The sequence below is a fragment of the Solanum tuberosum genome, unplaced genomic scaffold (assembly GCF_000226075.1).
Source record: "Solanum tuberosum cultivar DM 1-3 516 R44 unplaced genomic scaffold, SolTub_3.0 scf00137, whole genome shotgun sequence".
NCBI classification, from domain to species: Eukaryota; Viridiplantae; Streptophyta; class Magnoliopsida; order Solanales; family Solanaceae; genus Solanum; species Solanum tuberosum.
Window position 1 is genome coordinate 1,446,922 of NW_006239066.1, and position 22,474 is coordinate 1,469,395.

At 35.8% G+C, this 22,474-nt stretch overlaps 1 protein-coding gene across 1 annotated transcript; it reads right to left on the bottom strand.

Annotated features, from left to right (window-relative positions):
* Positions 1 to 14,773: 14,773 nt before the first annotated feature.
* LOC102592024 (protein WVD2-like 1) lies at positions 14,774 to 19,305 on the bottom strand. The gene is made up of 7 exons (XM_006352061.2): positions 19,191 to 19,305; positions 16,559 to 17,118; positions 16,226 to 16,314; positions 16,028 to 16,115; positions 15,771 to 15,842; positions 15,542 to 15,652; positions 14,774 to 15,322 (listed from the first exon to the last, which is right to left on the bottom strand). Exons 2-7 carry the CDS (start codon positions 17,105 to 17,107, stop codon positions 15,026 to 15,028), a joined length of 1,206 nt encoding a protein of 401 aa, XP_006352123.1. The 5' UTR covers positions 17,108 to 17,118; positions 19,191 to 19,305; the 3' UTR covers positions 14,774 to 15,025.
* Between the last annotated feature and the right edge of the window lie 3,169 nt (positions 19,306 to 22,474).

The following is a 22,474-nucleotide window of genomic DNA, read 5'->3' on the forward strand; positions in this document are numbered from 1 at the left end:
GTTAATATTTCTATTTAGATATTTATACTTTTATTTGAAAAAACCTTAATAATTATTATAAAGATAATTTTATTTGTGGATTTGATTAACAAGTAGTAACATTAACACCATGTAATATTGTTTTGTCGATATTTATGATAATATTTTTAAATTATAATTTATAATTTATTTTAATAATTATAAAAAATATATAATTTTAAAAAAAGTGGGCTGGCCCGGCAAGCCTGTAGCCCACGTACTAGTGGGCTGGGCCGATCGTTTTCTGGCCCACACCAAAAATGGGCTAGCCCGGCCTGACCCGTAAAATGTTAAAGCCTGTATGGGTTAGCCCGGATGGGGTGGGCTAGCCCATATTGACAGCTCTAATTATAATATAGAGTAAAATAAAACTTTGGTACACAAAACTTAAAATAACTCATTTTTATTTATAATAGCCCATTTTATAAGAAGAAAAATATTCCATTAATCATGCTTATACTAAAAATTCAAATCTAATTTGTTTCGTTATTCGAATACATGAACGAAAAAACAAAAAATCGAATCGAAGTTCGAAAAAATGAATTGCCAACCCAAGATTAACCACATATCTCCAGTGTATGCCATCACCTCCTCTCTAACCTTGGATATCGATAGTCTCACATTTATCTTCTTCACTAGAGAATCGCTCCAAAGTACCAACACCTTCATCAGATGATATTTTTGAAGTGATTCATGCCATCGTTGTACCCCTTGAAATTTATATGTCTGAATTCTTTGCCTATTGGAACCATTTGATGAATAAAATGTAAGATCTCATTAAATTTTATATCAAGTAAAGGAAAATTGATAGCACATCTAAAAATAAAAATTTCATCTGATGAGGCCCCTGATTTTTTGGGGCGAGTCTCTGGTGAAAAAGAGAAAAGTTAGACTACAGATGTTCAGGGATAGAGGGAAGACATAGGAATCTCTGGAAATGAGTTATTTGTTATTTAATGAGATATACTAATAAGAAAAACATTCTTTCTATTTTTTTAAGAAAATAATTTCTTGCTAATAATAATAATAAATGTTGCTTGATCCAGTATGTCCATGAATGATATTTATAGAATAGTGAGAGTGAAACATGAATGCACCTGAACGAGAGACTGGTGAAAGTGGCAAAGTCGTAACAAATGAAAAGGCAAGTGACACTCTGCACGAGAGTTTCATGCAAAAATCACGAGAATTGTGCTTTTTTAGTTTGTAAATTTCAAAGCACGATCCTCGTGATCCTTGCGCAAAACTCTCGTGACACTAAGGAGTGTCATCCTCATAATCCCTACACAGAACTCTCGTGAGATTGAGGAGTGCCACTTGCATGTACACATCATTTTTGTTGTTCTCTCTCTCTATATATATATCGATCAGGTGTTGAATATGCTGGATCAAGCAACACTTGTTATTCCTTCACTAATAACTCATTTTCAGTGATTCCATTTATATCAGTTTTTCTTCACTTGGTATATCTCTAGAACCGGTGCTTGTGAGGGTGGTCCAGAAAGTTCCCAAATATGTTTTTATCGATATAAAAATTTACCTTACTTTTCTTTTTGTTAAATTCATTGAGTGATTTTATTGAAATTAAATTAATCATTGTAGTTGAATCGAAGAGATGGGACACACCACTATGTATCTGCTATGTAGATTGTTATGGGCATCCCAAAAGACGTAGAAGAGTTGGAGGTTCGTAACAGGATGTGGGGAACTATCAAAAAGTTTCTCAGCGGCTTCAAAGGATATCAAGCCGCAAATATTTCAAATGTAGTAGTTTCGAGGTGTGCAATGATGACACAAATCAGTGACAAATGTGTTAGTACTTTGGGGCTAGTCTCTGGTGAGGAATTGTTATACGTGAGATTATATTTAAGGCCACATAGGAGAAATGACGAAAAAGGAAAAATATGCATGTGAACCTGAATTGGATTTGTCACTTAAAACTCAATGAACCAATTAATAACATTCCAACCCTTAAGAAGTGTAGGATTTGAGTCAAGTGAGTAGGGGTGTGTATCAGTCGGTTCGGTTCGGTTATAAGTATTATCGGTTCGGTTTATCAGTTTTCGGTTTTTAAATGTGCTAAAACCGATAACCAAACCAATAAGATATTTGTTATCGGTTTTCGGTTTATCGGTTTTAGGTCTTTAACGGTTCGGTTTTACGATTTAACCAATAAGAAAATGCTTTCAAAACAAATATATGACTTATCCAATAATTTGACGCGATACGCATACATCGAAATAATCATTCCAAACGGGACAACAAGGACCAACTTGTTGTACTTTGGTCATCACAACAAAGACTTGGTTAATTTTCAATCACCATAATATATAAAACGAGATCCCCTTTATGCAATAAAGAGAATCAAATAAAACCAAATCATAGACAAAAGTCAAAACAGTAGCAAATGAGGCCATGCTTATGGTAACTAAATGAAGTTCTTACGTTATTTAAAAAAAAAACACAATTTAGTCTGATCAAAAATAGTTTAATGGGTTAATAGGACTTCCGCAAACTTTAAGTGTCTACTTCAAAATAAGGTATAAGTTCAATGGGGACTTTATGTATTTCCTCATATATATATATGTATAACTAAAAATTAAAATAGTAAATTATTATATTCTTAATGGGTTATCGGTTAGCCCAATAACCCAATATTAAAAACCAATAACGAATCGATAACCCAATAATTTTTTTTTGTAAAACCATTAAATAACCGTTATCCCTATAACCCAATAACAATAAACCAATAACACTTTTTTCGGTTCGGTTTATCGGTCGGTTCGATTTTTGCACCCCTACAAGTGAGGGCTTCAATTCTCAGGATGACTGATATAGAGTTCGTAAGTCTTTTCTTCCTCTTCCTTTTTCCACATTAGAAGCAGATGAAAACTCAGCAAAAAACAGAAGAAAGAAACAAATATAGAAAAGAGAAAAAAAATCAACTTTTCCTTCTTTCTTTCTCGGTATGTATTAGCTCATTTTGATATAAGATCAAATTGTTGATATGAAAATTAATATTGAAATTGATGATAGTGTCTTACTTATATATTACCTATTTCTTCGAAATTGTACCATGATGAAAATTTCCAATTACGACCTTTAGTAGTTTTGATATGTAATATAAAAATTGGGAAAATATCAATTGAGTTGGCTTGAAGTAACCACATTCAACATGATCTTATATTCAAAAAGCAAACAATAGTCATACACAATCCATCTCAAAGGAACAAAATTGGACCAAAGTTCCCACACCCAAAGATAGAGTCATCGCATGACACTACCCGTTACACTTAGCCTCTTGCTCTATGAATTTGGTTAACTTCTTCGTACTCCTATTCAGACATGTATGTAAATTAGGGGTGTTAAATGGGCGGGTTGGGTTGAAATTGGGGATAATAAAATGGGTTGAAATAAAAATTGCGTTGGATTACGACTCGTCCAAATTTACTTTGGGCTCAATGGGCTAAAAATCAGGTTGGGTCATGACCCCTCCCCCCCTCCCCAATTTGACCCGCTTAATCTCAATAATTTTAACATATTGTTATTTAACTTTTATAACCATATGTAATTTGAATTTCAATTCAAGAAAATAATAAAAATAAGTTACAACTGGATAGATAAATCCTAGAAAATATAAAATGGATAGTAATTCATACCTTCAATATGAGAATACACATTACACTAATGCAAATAAAAAGTTTTTTAACGGGTTGAAATTGGATATTAAATTGAGCTCAATTGAGAATTTTCTTGAAATGAGTTAAAGCTTGAATGCGTTGAGATTGAACTCAATTCAAATTATTTTGAGCCTAACCCTTGAACTTATGGGCGGATTACCTATATTTGGGCTCACTTTTGACACCCCTAATTCTCAATTTACATCTTAAACTTTAACTATTCCATTTGCCATCAAATAAGTGAATTGAATCTTTATATTCATTTGATTTGATTGTTGAAGAGTCAAAATGGAGTTGAAAATTCAAGGGTTATCCAATTGATTTCAGTAAGTGTTTTTTTTTGTATTTGATTTAATTTGTATATTTTTAGGGAATAAATATGAAAACTCAAGGGTTATCAAATTGAGATATTCAAAAGTCAGAACAATGGTTAGAAGCCTGAAAAGTGTACTAAAATTTACCAACATGAAAATTTTGATGGACCTCATTGTTATTAGAGGTTTTCCATAGGGACCCTATAAGATATTAGTAACTTTATCTTTTATGTTCGTCCACCTTTTGATCTTTTATTCTTTAGGTGATCTTTTATGTATATTCTCATGAATTGAGTACATTAAATTGGTTCTTGATTTTAGGCTATCAATGCTTTGATTTAACTAAAATTTTATAACATAAGTTCAAAAAGTGAAGTTACCCCCAAAGAATTCACATCCACTTACAACCCAAGTCCAACCCAAGCCCATACCATTTTTCCAATAGTATGCATTACTTGCTGAGTTGCTAGAAGTAAGAGACGCTTTGGGCGGCGGCATAGGGAATGGTTAACAATTAATTTAGGTATAAAATTCAAATAATTAATAGTTGAGGTGTGTTTTGATAAGTAAGTGGTGATAGTTCAAAAAGAAAATTTACACACATACTAGTTAAGTATGAAACTCAAGAAATCGAGATACATTAGATGTGTTTTTCTTCCTTCACTCCCGATTATTCCTATTTCATATTTTTTTTATTCTTTCCGCTTGTAGAAAGATATACGTTTTCACCCCATTTCGAATTAAGTTAGAATAACTCATTTTTAATTAAAATAGTAGCCCATTTTACAAGAAGAAAAATAATCCATTAATCAGGCTCATACCAATAAAACAAACGGAATTGAATTCGGTATACATTAATGAAGAATCAAAAGTAGAATCGAAGTTTGAAAAAATGAACCAAACATCTCCAATTGATACCATCACCTCCTCTCTACCCTAGATATCGATAGTCTCACATTTCTCTTCTTCACTAGATAGTCGCTCCAAAGTACTAGCACCTTCATCATATAATAATTTTGAAGTGATTCATGCCATCTTTATACACCTCGAAATTATTTTGTCTGAATACAGCTTTGCGGTCTAATATCTTCTAAAGTCACTGTGCAACTTGTAAACCCCATGACAAATTACATGTTAAGGATGTACAACTGTTGAGGTACCATTTAATAAACAAAATGCAAGATTTCATTAAATTTTATACCTAGTAAAGAAAAAGTGATAGCAAATGTAAAAATAAAAGTTTCATCTGACAAAGCCCCTGATTCTTTGGGGTGAGTCTCTGGTGAAAAAGAGAAAGGTTAGACTACAGATGTTCGGGGACAGAGGGAAAGCATTGGAGTCACTTTATTACTTAATGAGATATACTAGTAAGAAAAGTATTCTTGCTAAAAAAATAAGAATTAGAAAAACATTTTTTTGCTTGGAGTAATGAATGTTGCTTAGTCCAACATATCTAACATTTGAACGATATTTATAGGATAGTGAGTCTGAAGCATGAATGCATCTGGATGAAATGCTGATGAAAATGGCAAAGTGTAACTGTTGAAATGGCAAATGACGCTCTGCATGAGAGTTTCGTGCAAAGATCACGAGGATCGTGTTTTTTTGTTTGTTTGTATATTTCAAAACACGATCATCATGATCCTTGCACAAAACTGTCGTGAGACTAGGAGTGTCACTTGCATGCACACTTCATTTTCAATGTTCTATATATATCGATCAAGTTTTGACTATGTTGAATCAAGCAACACTTCTTACTCCTTTAGTAATAACCCATTTCAATGATTCCACTTATATCAACTTTCCTTTACTTGGTATATCTTTAGTACCAGTGAATGTGATTTAGAAAGTTCCCTAATATGTATTTGTCGATATAAAAATTTACCTTGTTTTTTTTTGTGTTAAATGCAGTGAGTGATTTTATTGTAATTAAATTGATCGTTGTAGTGAATCGAAGAGAGGGGACGAGCTAATATGTATCTGCTATGTAGATCAATATGAGAATCCCAAAAGGCATAGCAAAGTTGGAGGTTCTTCATGGGATGTGGAGAGCTATCAACAAGTTTCTCAACAAGGTTCTTCATGGGATGTACGACGATACTCTGTTTACTCTTGAATGTCATTTAATTTGTTATTCATTGAGAGTTAAGAGAGAATAATTCCTCTCTATAAATGGAGTTGAATCTTCATGTTGAGGATCTTTGAATTTACTTAAATCAATATTATATTTTATTTCTAAAAAAGCACGTCAATAATATTTGTCAGTTCTCACATCAAGCTGGCCCGGCCCGACGCAACTCATACCCTTTATAGTGATGAATTGGGTTGGCTGTTTTAAGGCCCATCAAAATGATGGGTTATCCCGACTTGATCAATCAAATTCCAAAGCCTACATGGAAATCATTGTTCTTTTTCAATACTAAGAATTAGTTATACTAGACGCCCCTTTGCAATGTCACTTAATTTCGAATACACTTCTTGTATTTTAAAATCAGATACCTTTCTCCTCTATATCTATATATTATACCCTGATTTTTCTTCATTCACAGACAAGTTAAATTTTATATTCAAAATTTAATACTTAAATCTTGAATTCGTCACTTATTAATTAATTTATATGATATGATTTTTCAAAATCCTAGACAAATTAAAGTCTAAGGTTTGACCCCACTACTCATCCCTACAAGATTAATTAATTATCCTCTTTGACTAACTGAGTTTAATTGAAAACCTTATAGAGGTATAGGTGATAAGACAAGGTTAATTAACGTTTAGAGCAAAGACACATGATAGTCTACCTAGTATTAGATTTTCATGCAAACGTGACACAACATACCCCACCATTGTAGTAAAAAGTTAAACAAAAGGAGATAGCTATAGGTTTTAGGGTGTGTTTGGTATGTGTGTAGTTTCTTACTTATTTTTTTTCGTATTTTTTTTTGTATGTAATCAGAAAATATTATCCTAAAAATATTATATATAACCTAGACAAATAATGGGGGGGGGGGGGGGGGGGGGGGGGGGGGGGGGGGGGGGGGGGGGGGGGGGGGGGGGGGGGGGGGGGGGGGGGGGGGGGGGGGGGGGGGGGGGGGGGGGGGGGGGGGGGGGGGGGGGGGGGGGGGGGGGGGGGGGGGGGGGGGGGGGGGGGGGGGGGGGGGGGGGGGGGGGGGGGGGGGGGGGGGGGGGGGGGGGGGGGGGGGGGGGGGGGGGGGGGGGGGGGGGGGGGGGGGGGGGGGGGGGGGGGGGGGGGGGGGGGGGGGGGGGGGGGGGGGGGGGGGGGGGGGGGGGGGGGGGGGGGGGGGGGGGGGGGGGGGGGGGGGGGGGGGGGGGGGGGGGGGGGGGGGGGGGGGGGGGGGGGGGGGGGGGGGGGGGGGGGGGGGGGGGGGGGGGGGGGGGGGGGGGGGGGGGGGGGGGGGGGGGGGGGGGGGGGGGGGGGGGGGGGGGGGGGGGGGGGGGGGGGGGGGGGGGGGGGGGGGGGGGGGGGGGGGGGGGGGGGGGGGGGGGGGGGGGGGGGGGGGGGGGGGGGGGGGGGGGGGGGGGGGGGGGGGGGGGGGGGGGGGGGGGGGGGGGGGGGGGGGGGGGGGGGGGGGGGGGGGGGGGGGGGGGGGGGGGGGGGGGGGGGGGGGGGGGGGGGGGGGGGGGGGGGGGGGGGGGGGGGGGGGGGGGGGGGGGGGGGGGGGGGGGGGGGGGGGGGGGGGGGGGGGGGGGGGGGGGGGGGGGGGGGGGGGGGGGGGGGGGGGGGGGGGGGGGGGGGGGGGGGGGGGGGGGGGGGGGGGGGGGGGGGGGGGGGGGGGGGGGGGGGGGGGGGGGGGGGGGGGGGGGGGGGGGGGGGGGGGGGGGGGGGGGGGGGGGGGGGGGGGGGGGGGGGGGGGGGGGGGGGGGGGGGGGGGGGGGGGGGGGGGGGGGGGGGGGGGGGGGGGGGGGGGGGGGGGGGGGGGGGGGGGGGGGGGGGGGGGGGGGGGGGGGGGGGGGGGGGGGGGGGGGGGGGGGGGGGGGGGGGGGGGGGGGGGGGGGGGGGGGGGGGGGGGGGGGGGGGGGGGGGGGGGGGGGGGGGGGGGGGGGGGGGGGGGGGGGGGGGGGGGGGGGGGGGGGGGGGGGGGGGGGGGGGGGGGGGGGGGGGGGGGGGGGGGGGGGGGGGGGGGGGGGGGGGGGGGGGGGGGGGGGGGGGGGGGGGGGGGGGGGGGGGGGGGGGGGGGGGGGGGGGGGGGGGGGGGGGGGGGGGGGGGGGGGGGGGGGGGGGGGGGGGGGGGGGGGGGGGGGGGGGGGGGGGGGGGGGGGGGGGGGGGGGGGGGGGGGGGGGGGGGGGGGGGGGGGGGGGGGGGGGGGGGGGGGGGGGGGGGGGGGGGGGGGGGGGGGGGGGGGGGGGGGGGGGGGGGGGGGGGGGGGGGGGGGGGTGGGGGGGGGGGGGGGGGGGGGGGGGGATGAGGGATCAACGGTTTGGCGAGGGGTGGGGAGTGGTTTGTGGTGAGGCATGGTGAGGAGACGTTTGACATGAAATGTTACTCATGAAACTTTTTTTTCTTTAAATAAAATATTTTTAATTTTTTTTATCAACTAAATATGAAAAATTAAAATTTTCCTTCGGACCAACCACACCTTCAATGATGAGTGTCTAAAGGTTAAGTAATAAGTAAAGCCAAATCTTTCACCAATGAGTATGGTGAGATATTGGACTACGTCTTTTCAATCTTAACCAGATTAAGTTTTAGATTTGAGTTTTGAAAATGAAGAAATTTCTAATACATATAGAGTTCTTGAGAATTTTAAAATAACACAAATATAAATTAATTAACTTCAAACTTCTAATTGAAACGTACAAAGAAAAATGTAAAGTCAAATATCGTCAAAGTCTCATGCAGGTATTAGCCATCATTGACTGATATGAAATAGTGAAAAGAAAATTAAAGTTCTAAAAAAAACATGATATTCTTTGCAACTCTCTACAAGTAAAGGTGTATTATAATTATTAAAAGTAATTAGAATCTTCTTCATAACTGTATAAAAACGTGAAAACCTAACCCAACTTTTGTTTATATTCCAAACTTTCTCTTTTGCCCAATCATGTCATGTTTTCACACTACATGTATACAATCCTTGTTTAATTTTTCAATGAATTTGGTGAAAAACATAGAAAGATTATAAAAGGGAGACTAAAGTTTTAATTAATTTAAAATATGAAAAAAAATATTCCATAGATCTACACTTGATTTTCAAAATGGTTTTATAAAAAAAGTTGTCCTGGCCACCACGAGTTCTCAACCTAGAGCATTAACCACCTGCAATCACGAATATAATGGTGTCATATATATGTTGAATATCGATCCTTGATGTTCTAATTAGCATTTTGATAACCTATGTTGAGTCTGTTTCGATCTTTAATGGGGTTGTTTCAATAATTCTAAATCTTATCAATAATACAACAAAGGCATATATACCAATTTTCTTTGTTCACATTTAATAAACTTAGGTGAAACCAATTAATGGCACAAAAGTATTAACAATATCACTAGATATATAAATGATACCCTAAAAATCTAGAAGTGAATTTTGTTTTATATTTTAAGAAAAGGATAATTGAGTGAATAATGATAAATAGTATAGTAAATATACCATAGTGGCTTCTATCTCTTCTTTTGATTTGAATCATCCTGATTTTAGCTGTTAACACACACACAAAAAAGACATGATTAATATTGTAAATGAATAATTTAAAACATGTATGATTCTAGTGTTTTGATGGGACGATATTGATGGAAACTCTTAGAGTTGGGGGAATGAAGCCTGGTCCGAAATCACTCATCAAATTGATTGATCAATCCTAATCAATGACAGATCTAGAATTTAGACGATAATCGTAGGTTGTAGAATATATATATTGTACTTGTTTTATGTAAATATATAAGGTTCAACGATCCAGAAACACTGTGATTGGATTCACCACTGACTTTTCAAAAAGAATGATTTCTAACCAGACAACATTCTCCTCAACAAAATCTTGGATTTTTCCTAATATTTCACTTTGGAGTAAAGAGAGGAGGAGGAAGAAGAAGTAGCAGTATATATATCCACAGGATATACACAAGATAATATATCTACAAGATATACAAAACTATAGACAAAAACATGTATGATTCTAGTGCTTGGATGGCACAATATCGATGAAAAACTCGTAGAGTTGAGGGGAATGAAGCCTGGTCCGAAATCACTCAATAAATTGATTGATCAAACGATCTAATCTATGATGGATTCAGAATATATTTAGACATTTTAGGGCCTAAAATATATATTGTACTTGTTTTTCATACATATATAAAGTTTAACGATCTTGAAACCCATGACTGAATCCAACCACACTTTTCTATAGAATGATTTCGAACCAGACAACATTCTCCTCAACAATATCTTTGTTTTCCCCTAATATTTCACTTTGGAGTAAAGAAGAGAGGGAAGAAGTAAGAAGTAAGAAGTAGAAGTTGTAGTAAGGATGCATGACATATATATAGGTCCCTTAGTTATACATGAAAAATGACTATTTTGCTATTTTATTTTTCTAGCTAATAATACTTTTATAGTTCTTTTCTATTTTTAAGAAATCATTTAAATTTTGAATGGTAACAAAAAAATAACTATTGAATAATTTAAATTAGTGTAAGATTTGGGTTAGTTTTAGCTAGGGAGAGTAATTACTATTTGCTTCTTACAATGATTGGTCTATATAAACTTTGTTATTTAGGGATAGTCAAAGATCAATTGTCTTCATAATTAATTAAGATGAATTTTATAACAACATATTTTCAAGAATTGACAATTGTTATTTAATATTTTCTCCGTTTTAATTTATGCGATGCAATTTGTCTGAGCACAGAATTTAAGAAATATGAGAAGACTTTACAATATTCCAAAACTACCATTACAAAGAATACTTATTTTTGGACTTTTGCCAAATAAGTGGACCCAACATGATAAAATGTTGATAGTTTCATTAAATATTTATTGAATAAAGAAATATGTCATTCTTTTGGAACTAAGTGTCGTATAAATTGAGACAAATGGAGTATTATATATTGCTAAGAAAGATTATGGGTATATATAGAGTATACCATCAAATAATTTTACAACTCAAGGATAAACTTGATTAATTAGGGGAACTACTTAGACCATTTGGCTCTTACAAGTTAAATTAGTTGGAGTTAAAGACCATTTCCCTCTTAATTATAATTTAAAAAACTCCAAAATTAACATTTCTTAACAATATATTGGTCATCAAGAAGACAAATATATATCAACAAGTCTAAACAATCAAGGCATTTAGCCCTACCTACCCTGCCCACCCTATAAATCCATGTTTTAAACAACCCTATTATTATTAGTAAAAAAGGAAGAAGTAGAAAATGAAAAAAATAAGAAAAGGTTAGTAATGGTTGGGCTAGGGTCAAAATAGTCTATCAAGTATATTTTTAAGAATATCAAAGGTGATTTAATTTTCATGAATTATATCTGTTAGATTTGAGGGAATCGTGAAAAAAATTCAGAAATACCATAAAAGTTTCATCAAATTTTAGAAACCGCAACATAAAATACTGTAATGAACACAAAAAATACCAAAAGTTGCACGTCAAAAATCTACAACGGACTATAATTTTACATGTGTAAACATTTCACTTAATCAATAATCCATTATTTAGGAAAAATACTCTATTATTAAAGGAAAATAGCCCCATATAATTCTCAACTTTGTCATTCAAAGTTAATATACCTCTTATTACAAAAGTGGAACACATATATCCCTACCATTATAAAAATAGCTTACATATACCTCCACCGTTATCCGTTTATATGATCCTTTTGACACATCTGTGAGCCATTTGTATAACAATAGGGGTATATATGAGTCATTTTTATAATGAAGTTATATTAGATCTAAATGTGCAAAATTCTTATAGACAAGAAACTGAGTGTCGTCTTCTCTTTTGTTGTCCTTTTTTTTTTTTTTAATTTCCCATCCGGTGTTCGGAGCCCACATTGGAGCTCCCCGACTAAATCTGGATCGCGCTCTGCAGGGCCCATTCGGGGGTGGTGCTCCCAACAAAATTTTCTCCATACCCAGGGCTCGAACCCGAGACCTTTGGTTAAGAGTGAAGCACTCCCACCAATGCACCCCCAACTCATGTTGGTAATAATAATATTGTGAGATAAAACTGAACCAACCCTCTTTTGTTGTCCCAAGATAGAATGATTCCAAGCTTGAATGAAAAGGCAAAAACCAGTTGCCTAATTAAAGCTTTTGCAGATCTAAGCCCAACAAAATAGTGAAGGATAATTAGGTAGGTGGCATAACAGGATGAAAAAGTACAAATGGCCCAAAAAAAAGAGGGGGTGGGGGGAGGGGGGAGTGGTTATCATGTGATGTTAACTGTGTTAGATGGTACTTCATGTCCTCAAAGTCAAGTCCACTTTAAAATCTTGAAAATGACATTATGCTAACCGGTACTCGAGTCGAATTCAATATTTAAATTTTATGTTCCTTCAAAAATGTTATACTGTATTCATGTTGGATCTCCAAAAATGCAAGTACTTTAAAATCTTTAAAGTGACACTATGCTAATTGATATTCAATGGGTTGGATTCAATACTTAAAATCCTATATTGTTCAGACTCCTCGAAAATGTTATCTCATTCATGTTATATCTCCAAAAAAAAAAAAATTGCAAGTCCATTTTCAAATCTTGAAAGAGCCATTATACCAATTGGTATTCAATAGGTTAGAAATAATACTTAGATTTTGCATTTCTCAAATTCATCAAAAATGTTAATATATTCATGTCAAATCCTCCAAAAATGTTGACACACCCAATAATATTTTTAAAAAGTTCGAGCAATATAACTCAAACTTGCCTATGTCTTAGGGATACTAATCTTGACTACAAGATTGTCATTAACAGTAAGTTCCTAATCTTTTCTTGTTTATGCTTCTTTTTAGAAGCTTAATTATTGAATGATCACTTCAGAAAAAACTATTTGGGCAATAATTTTAGAGAAACCTATAGATATAGCTATGATTGGAGCTACAACCTAGCATTAAGCAATAATTCTACTTTCTATGGTTGGTGTAATTGTCAAGGGAATTAACAGCTGTTTCCTTGCATGATTTTAGGTAATTCTTGTCCCATGAATTAATTTTTTGTAGTTGAGTTAAGTCAAAAAACTATTTTCTTGACGTGGTATCAAAAAGAAAGGCGGTGAACATCTGATTTTACTGGAAAACCTAAATGGGATTGAGGATAAGCCCACTTGTCGAAAAAAGGCTTTATTTTATATGTCACTCGATGACTTGAGGATAAGCCCACCTGTCGAAAATAGACTGTTTCTCCTCAGATAATTTTCGCCTCATGAATTAGCTTTTGAGTTTACAGAACAAAAGTTCACTTTGTTACTGATTGTTAACCTACTGTAATCCTCCTCCTTTATCCGAAATTGAAACCGTCAACCATTCGCCTTTCAACACAGCAAGAAATCAACCAAGTACTTGAAAAAATAATTGTCATTTACCTTTTTTTGAAAGAGTAAGAGCAAAATAGCTTCAACAGGCATATCAAGTTGACAAAGGAAGGGGCTAAATCTATAGAGACTAATTGTGACACCCCAACTTAAGATTAAAAGTTCCCCATCGGAGATATTGGGTATAAAAGTAAATAGACCTTACCAACTAATGACACGTTTTAAAGCCATGCAGGCCTAGGCACAAAGCAGACAATGTCACTAGCGGACTGGGCCATTACGCTAATAGAACTCAACAACAGACAGTGAGGGACAAAGAGTACATGTTTCACATTGCAGAATTCCATATATATCCAGCACAATGATTAAGTTACTGGAAAAAAAATGCATATCTAGACAGTAAAATAAATAAGGTAGTACAACTAGTATAATTTTCCAGCATTGACATTAATATTTAATGCTGAGTTTGAGACTTTTAGCACCATATCTAAAGCTCACAAGGTTCACGAGCATCCGAAAACTTAGGAGTTGAAACTGGTAAAGTTAGAGCAAGTGTACCAACTTGACAAACCAGCGATGATCGATAAGATACTCTCTTAGATTACATCCTGCTGGATGGTACCTAAATTCAACTCAAAAGACCTTAAGAAACATAGTTTAGAGTCAATTGAAGCACATATATCCATAAACTAATGTTTAGAGTCAACTTTTAAAAAAACAATATAGAGACTATTTCAAAAGCAAACATAACTAAAAGACTCAAGACTATTTTGACTAGTGATTTACCCTATTGATAGAAGTAACAGTTTATGTATCAGTATCACTAACAACATCTTAAAGGGCCTTTCCTCACTTTGTTTCCACGGCGGCCACAGACCCTTCCGTCCTTTTAGGGGCAAATGGAGCTTTTGAACAAACAGAAACTAGTATTTTCAAGACAAAATACGAATATATACGTGAAAAAACACTAACAATTCAACAAATCTTAAATTCTGATCCAATTATTTCAATAGTGCAACGAGTTCATGATAAGAACATTGATCCTGTCAAGTTTAAATCCAGGATCCGTCTAGCAAACTACACGTTACAAATAAATAAACATGACACATCCCTTTATTTTTGTGAACTTCATTACCTGGAATGCTGACTACACCAAGGCTTCAATGAGAATAATTTCAAGAGACAGACAGATAATACTTAGATCGCTAAGGAAAAACTGCAATAGACACGTTATAATTAAAAATGCAATGTACAAAGTGAAAGTTCCAAATAAATAGAAATTGAACGATAGCCAGTATCTTCATAAATAGATTACAAGAAAATGAAGTCTCTTTACACAAGCATTGGAAATAACTTACAGAAATTTACACTTCATAAATAAACGTTACACAGACGACTGCAAAAAAAATCTTTTGCAGTTTTAAAAGCAGTCAAATACTGTTACAGCATAACAAGAAGCAAAACCAAGAAAAGATAAGTTCTTAATCTTATTAAATTAGAAGACTCACAAAAGGCTCAAGAATGAACGGTAATGTCCACATTCATTTCTTCACGCATCGTAGTCATATATGATTCATTTATCTCCTCCGCATGATTGGCTTCGTTGTTAAATTTGTAAATGGCAGTACCGTTCTGAATATTTATACGGTCTTTCCTATTTCTGGAACCAAAGGCATCATTTTCATTGTTAACTTCAAGACTGTGGCGAGTTCCTCGATCATAAGCTCCCACCATCCCTTTGTCTAAACCAACTGAGTCATTGCAGCTCTTCCTTCTGCCCAACCTTGGTGATTTCGCACGAGTTGGCGGTGCCTGCAGTTCAAAGAAATAAGAATTTAGAATAAGAAGGTGGTTATATACCATAGACAGTTAGGGATATCAATATTTGGGCGAAACGTTATTTGCACTGTGACACTCTTAAGGCCGGTTACAACTATGTAAATGTTATACTGCAGATCAAAATTTTGGTGAATGCCTCGTCTAAAATTTACATATCTATGTAAGTTTGATTACAGTGGTGTTATGTATTACCTTCTTCAATTCAGTCTTTGGTGGAGGTCCCTCATGGTAGAAGCTCGGCATTGGGCTTGCCTTAAACATCAGACTCTTTCTCAGTTGCTTTATAGCTGTTTCTTTCTCTTCCTAATAAGTGAAGGAACAAACGAAAATTATGTTATATAGTTGAAGTTTGATTGTTAAGATATTCATTTACTCGGTTTTTGTTAGTATAAGTGATAGCTGTAGCATTAATAAGATGCACCTTTGTCCTTGCCTCCCACTGAACTTTTTGGGCCTCCAACGCTTGATGTTTCTCCTCTAATTTCGAGTAAAACTGCAAAGAGGAAATCAATATAAGAACTAACCAATATTTTGACATTTTACTTTAAGAAAGTTCCTCTTTCATTGTTGTTCTTGTTGTCATTTAAAAGGGGCAAGATGAGAAGAATAACAAGGTAGAAATCTGATCAAACATAGAAACAAACACAAGTTTCAGTAAGCCAGTAAATCAATAACTACCTCTTTCCTTTTCTCTATACGTTCAGATAATCGGAACACAGGGGATGACGCAACAGTGGCCCTGGATTTTCTTGCTGGTAGCGTAGCACTTCTCGTTGTGGATAAATTATCAAACAGAAACACAGCATCATAAGACAAGGGAACACGTTAGAAATAGCACAAACCTTATTAAGCTAAATAAGGGGAGAAAGTGGATACCAAGAAGTGACTGAGCATGAGTCTTCTTCATCGGAATGCTTCTTGTTATCAGGTTGTAGCGGTTTCCTAGTTGCAACTGCTGATGAGATCTAGACACAAATACAATAGCCACGAAATAAGTTATTAACAGGCAGTCGGATCCATAGAACACTAGTGTAATCGCTATGCATTAACTTCTCTGGAACAGTAACACATTTCAGAGGAGTTTTTTTATCAGCCAAGAGAGAACACAAGGGCAATATCATTTCAAAGATCAAGTGCTATTGATAGATCCTCTCCCCTTAATGATATAAGGATTCACAGATAAGGTAAAAATCTGCATCGTAAACTAACCTTGTTTTGTTTCGTACTTGGGACTCGCAAATTATTGGCTTCGGGTGTCTTATAATTGACATTGTCTGCATCATTCCCAACAAGACGAGTTCCATGAGATGCACGCTTCTCAGTTGCCAAAGCAAATGGTTGAGGAACTGTACACTTTGTTTTGCAGTTTCCACCAGCAGATTTGGTTGCTGATTTCACTGAGGTTCTTGATCTCTTGTTATCATCTTTTAATTTTCGGACTTCAGAGTTGTTCTCCTTTGTAGGAGATTCAATCTCACATTTTGAGCTTTTTGTGTATTGCTCCTTGGTACTTTCAACTTCCGACAGTTTGGACATCTCAACTGATACTTCAGCTGTGCATTCCTTCACTTCGTACTCCTTCGTTTCAACACTCTCGTTCAGCACATCAGTTTCTTGCTCCCCAATAATAAGCTTGGATGACTGAACATCTTGATTACTTTCAATTAGGCAAATTGAATCTGGAGAAGCGCCATCACAGTAACTTATGCTACCATTTTGCTCCTTGTCCATACAGATATCAGTAACTTCCAGCTCCATAATCTCTGAAACTACGTAAAATAAATAAGAGAGACATTCCATCAAAATAAACTGACATTTTCTCTAAGGACTATGTTATCCCATGAAATGTTTAAACTTGCTCATTTCTTTAAATGGGAAAAACCCCCAAAGTCACTGAATCTGAAAAGGCTTTTATCTTTCTCCGGCACCATAGAGCTGCCTTGTAGTCCGACACATGTTTACCATAACAGCCAAATCTCACACCAGTCACTAACTCACAAAAGATCATCCAACATCTCGTCAACGTCATTATGTATTTGATATTAGATGATTTAGAGTACAGCTTTTTAACGGACATAGGGTGATAAAAGAAGAGCCTTTTTGCAATACGAAAATTAAAGATAGAGTGTGCAGTTTAGGCAAAAATGTGAAGATACTAATACTAAATATAATACTATAGCTGAAGAAAGGAAATTTGATACTTCAAATGATAACACCAGAACCTTTCCCCACACTATGTTATCAAGTCCATTTACATATGCATATATCTACAAAGTCCATTTACATATACAAATATATAGTCAACTTATAAAAATAAAAACATCCAATAACAACAACATTTCTGGGGAGGATAAAGTGTACACAGACCTTACTCCTACCTTGTAAGAGAGATTGTTTCCAATAGACCCTCAACTCAAGAAAAGTGTTTTAAAAACAGGTTTAAAAAATTACAAGAGTGAAAGAAGCTCCAATGAAAATACTAAGAAAAGAGAAGTATTGACAACAAAAATAGCAAGATAACCAAAGCAAAGAAACAACACTAGTGATAAATTGAAGAATTAGATACTAGAATAATAATAATAATAATAATAATGCTGAAAAGGACAGAAGAACATCCATATATACAAATATATGCAAACCTATGGCTACAGAAACCTACATAAGTTTGCAAGAGATCCAAGAATTCCAATGAGTCCAACAACTTGTGTTAGTTAAGGAGATCCCAGACACGGTGATTGGAGGAAAGATGGAATATTTTACACGCATTTCATTGCAATCGACTATCTATTTTGAAAGTTAAACGGCAAAAGCCTGTACAACAAGCAATATATATAAGGGATACAAAAACAAGAACAATTTCTTTATACGAGGGATCTAACTAATTACCCCCTATGTTCTAAATACTTCTCATATTTCACACTAAGTTCAGTAACAGTTAAAAGTGTCTTTTGCCATTTTGATGCTAAATCATAGTTTTTGAGTATCTAAATTTGAATTTTAAAATATGAACTAATCTAGTTGAGCTCAAAAAAATGGTTAAATTTTACATTCAATAAGCGAAAAGCACCAAACAACACAGTACATATAATTGTGTCCTGTAAAACTAAACATTCCAAATTTCAGCAACCCGATTAACTTCCATATTCACCTCTAAAATCTGAATCAAACTATCTAACTAATGGAAATAAGTCATTCCTAGACTCCAAAACAGTTCTTCTTCAATGGAATATAATCGAAAATTTTACCTCAAAACCCATTTCAAGACTTCATATTCAACTACTGCTTCCAAATGCTTACACCAACCAAAACTATAGCTAACAACAACAACAACAAGCAAACCAACCTAGTGTAATCCCACAGGTGAAGTGTGAGGAGGGTCGAGCGTACACGGACCTTACCCCTACTATGAGAAGATAAAGAGACTGTTTTCAATAAACAATCTCGGGTAAAACCTCAGTATTTAGACCCCCAAAAAGTTTCATCTTTCAAAAACACATACCCAAATCATCCAAAGAAACATTTTTTACAAAAGAGAGATCGTTTCCGATAGACCCTCACTATTTAGACCCCCAAAAGATTCATCATTTAATACCACATTCCCAAAACTATCCAAAGAAACAATCTTTACAAAGAACACATAGTTGAGACCCTGTCCTAATGTAAGCATAGATCTAAACCAAGAATTCACATTGCATTAAAACCCAAATTCCCAAAATGCAAGAATCAATAGCAACAAATAAAAAGATCAAAACTTTACCAAGAATATATCAAAATAACACAAACCCAAGAAGTAAGAAGTACAATATGTGCAAAAAGTATGAATTTTTTTTTTGTAACTGACCTTTGAGAAAGAGTCCACTTTGTTTGATTTTGTTTGTATGAAATTTGGTGTTTTTAGGCTTTATCCAGCGGGTTATGGGAGCGGTGTCTGTGTCTCTATATGTAGGTCGTCCCTGTTACTCATATATTTATATGTCTGCTGCTTCTCTATACCAAAAAAAAAAAAAGGAGATAAAATAATACGGTATACTAATGTTTGGACGATCACGGTGTCCAGACCAGCTTTTATATATCTTGACTAATTTCACGTGATATGTATCACCTACTTTCCATCAACAATACATATTAGATAACTCAGTCTATCAAAACTAGGACAGATAAAATGAATACTACTACTAATAATGATGATAATAAGACAACAAATGTTCGTTTCCTATAAATATTACATTGGGGTAAAGTGCTCGAGATTTTTGGTTAATGAAGAATGAGTACTTATCACTCCATAATAATTTTTGTTTCTTACATTATGTATCATTTTTGTTTGTTTAGTATTCGATTAGACACGCTTCTCAAAAAGTAATAAATAAAAAATAATTTTTATTATATTACTTTTTTAGATATAATAAACTTAATATTTTGATAAATGACCATAATTAATAATAAGAGTAAATTGAAAGTAGGTAATAATTTATCTTTTAAATTTTAAACTAATAAGTAAAAGTATGATAATTTTTAATATAATAAACAAGTAAAAATGAAAGAAGAAAATAGTAAATTTCTATTAAATTAATGAAAAAAATATGAATGAAGCAAGAATTATAACATAGACTAAAATTAAATAATTTAAATAATATAAGATTCAAATATGAACCTTTTGACCATGATATGAATATATTACTAAAGAAAATAACACTCAACAATTGTCTCCATTCATCATAAACTATAATGCTATATAGTTTTTAAATTTTTATTTAAAATTAATAATGTCCTAAATTCTATGTATATATGATAATTTCAGGATTTTACTTTTAAGTTATGGAGTAATTTCATTTTACATGACTTTAATAGAATAATTTCTAAAAATAATTAAGAAACTTTTTTAAAAATATGTACGTAGTATTTTGTATGTTTGTTATTATTTGAATAAAAATATATCTCGTCGTAAAAGTACCATATATACATAAATTGACAGCAGATATATGCATTATAGTTGTAATCTTACCCACTTGCGAAAATAGACAATATATTACCATGTCGGTCGTAGTAAATTGTGTGTTTGGTATGGAGAAAGATATTTTAATTTTTTTTTATGTTTGATTGATTAAATTTTTTTAATAAAATAAGTTTTTTAAAAAAATAATAATAAAATGATTTTTTCTACTAAAAGTATAAAAACAAATTCTACTAGATTAAGGGGTAGTTTGGTAGGGAGTATTAAGAGAAATCGTTCATGTGTTATGTATGACATTATTTAGTACTATGTTTAGTAGAAAATTTGAGCTTATGTATAACTAATCCATAGAATAATCACACACCCTACATGGTATTATAGGATGTATTTCTAAAATCTCCATTTTGATGGTATTAGTAATACATAAGATTTAATACCATGCGATTATCTATGTAAAGACAAAAGTATCCTTACAATTCTTTTAATCATTTTATTTATTTTCTTGATTTTATGTTTTATATTTGTACTAGTAAATTTATTTAAATAAATTAGCTTACAAATTTTATTATTCAGAGAGAGTTGCTTGTTGCTAAATAAATTCAATACACATCAATACAATATCTGAAATGTGAGTTATTTAACATTTACTAATTGAAAAGACAAATATATCATCGAATGACTTTGTGATCTAATTGAATGTACTTTGTGTTGATATATATGTGATTTTCTAATTGTTTGTATTTTGAACATATTAAAACTATAACTTGCAACTTTTATATGTAAATGTAAATGGTTTATTCGATTTTGTTATTGTTTACCGTATTTTCGGTTCTAAATGTAAATGAGCTATCCTTTTCAAATTGAAAATTGATGTTTCGTGAGTGATCAATTTATTAAGATAAAAATTATTTCCCCACAAAAAATTCAAGTGAAAAATAACAAACATGACATCAAAATTGTTCTTCTCCTAACTAGTTAGAAGGTCATTAAAAATAATATTATCTGACAATTATCTACCTTGATCCAGTTACATGAAATAGAAATTCACATAATAATTTAAGGGTATAATTGGAAAGAAACTTTTTGTAGAGTTTTAATCTAAACACAAGATATGGTGGGAAGCAATAAACCAAACACTTGACAAAAAATAATTCATGCAATCCTTGCATTACTAATTTCTACGTTATTAATCTTTGTACAAACGATTCCTAATTGTGTCCTCCTCATTCATCCAACTCACCTCATCTTCACTCTTGATTTAAACAAAAAAAAACTAATGAAACCTAATATTTTTAAAACATAATTTCAAAAATAACACAAGTTCAATGCTGAATAATTTATCAAAGTTTTAATTCTAAATTTATCGCTAATTTTACTTGTATCTCTTATTTCTCACAACTTAAATCTTAGATAATCTTGTTTGTCAAAACTTTAATACATTAGAAGAAATTACTTGATTTTTTTCGTGCCTTATGACATTTAAAACCCTGATTTCTCGCAATTTTTAATTTTTTTTCATTCTTTTATAATTAAACTAGCAGATAATCTTGATAAATTCAAGTAGATTAGAGAATTTTTTTTGCCTAATTTTGATGCTTTAACCATAAAAAGTTAAACAGTCAAGATGACGTTTATGTCTCAACTAAAGAATGATTAGAGACAGAGTTGTACAAATAATTATTGCTTTGGTCCCATCTTTGATTAGTATTTGCCAACTCTTTTGATAAACCCCCTAAACCTTTTTAAAATTTTAATTCCAACCACATGTATTTTTTTATTTACTATTAAATTTAAAATAATAATATTCTCCCAAATATAAAAATTGGTATAGAATTTTTGGATCTTTCCAAGATAGACTGTCACTATGTTGTTGCTATTTTTTTTAAGAATAAAAATCATTACCTAACTTGTTATTTTCCATGCATTTTCTTAAAAAAAAAACTCTTCTCTATCTTCTTCTTTTTTTTGGGTGGGGTGGGGGGAAACATTAGGACCAATTTTATGTGCATAAAATTTGTCTTGACCCAATGCTTGTAAACCAACCAATAATTGCATTCATGAAAAAAAAATCTTTGTTTTCACCTTTTTTTTCTTAATTTTGGGAGAACTCATGTATTTATGAAAGTTTTCAAGTATATATGAACAGTGGTGAAATCAAGAATATATATATATAT

Excerpts from the sequence above, each read along its gene's own strand:
- LOC102592024 (XM_006352061.2), bottom strand. The coding sequence starts at position 17,107 with ATGGAGCTGGAAGTTACTGATATCTGTATGGACAAGGAGCAAAATGGT. Across the intron at positions 16,116-16,225 it reads TCATGCTCAGTCACTTCTTG|TGCTACGCTACCAGCAAGAA; the intron begins GTATCCACTTTC and ends CACAACGAGAAG. Across the intron at positions 15,323-15,541 it reads CAAAGACTGAATTGAAGAAG|GCACCGCCAACTCGTGCGAA; the intron begins GTAATACATAAC and ends TTTGAACTGCAG.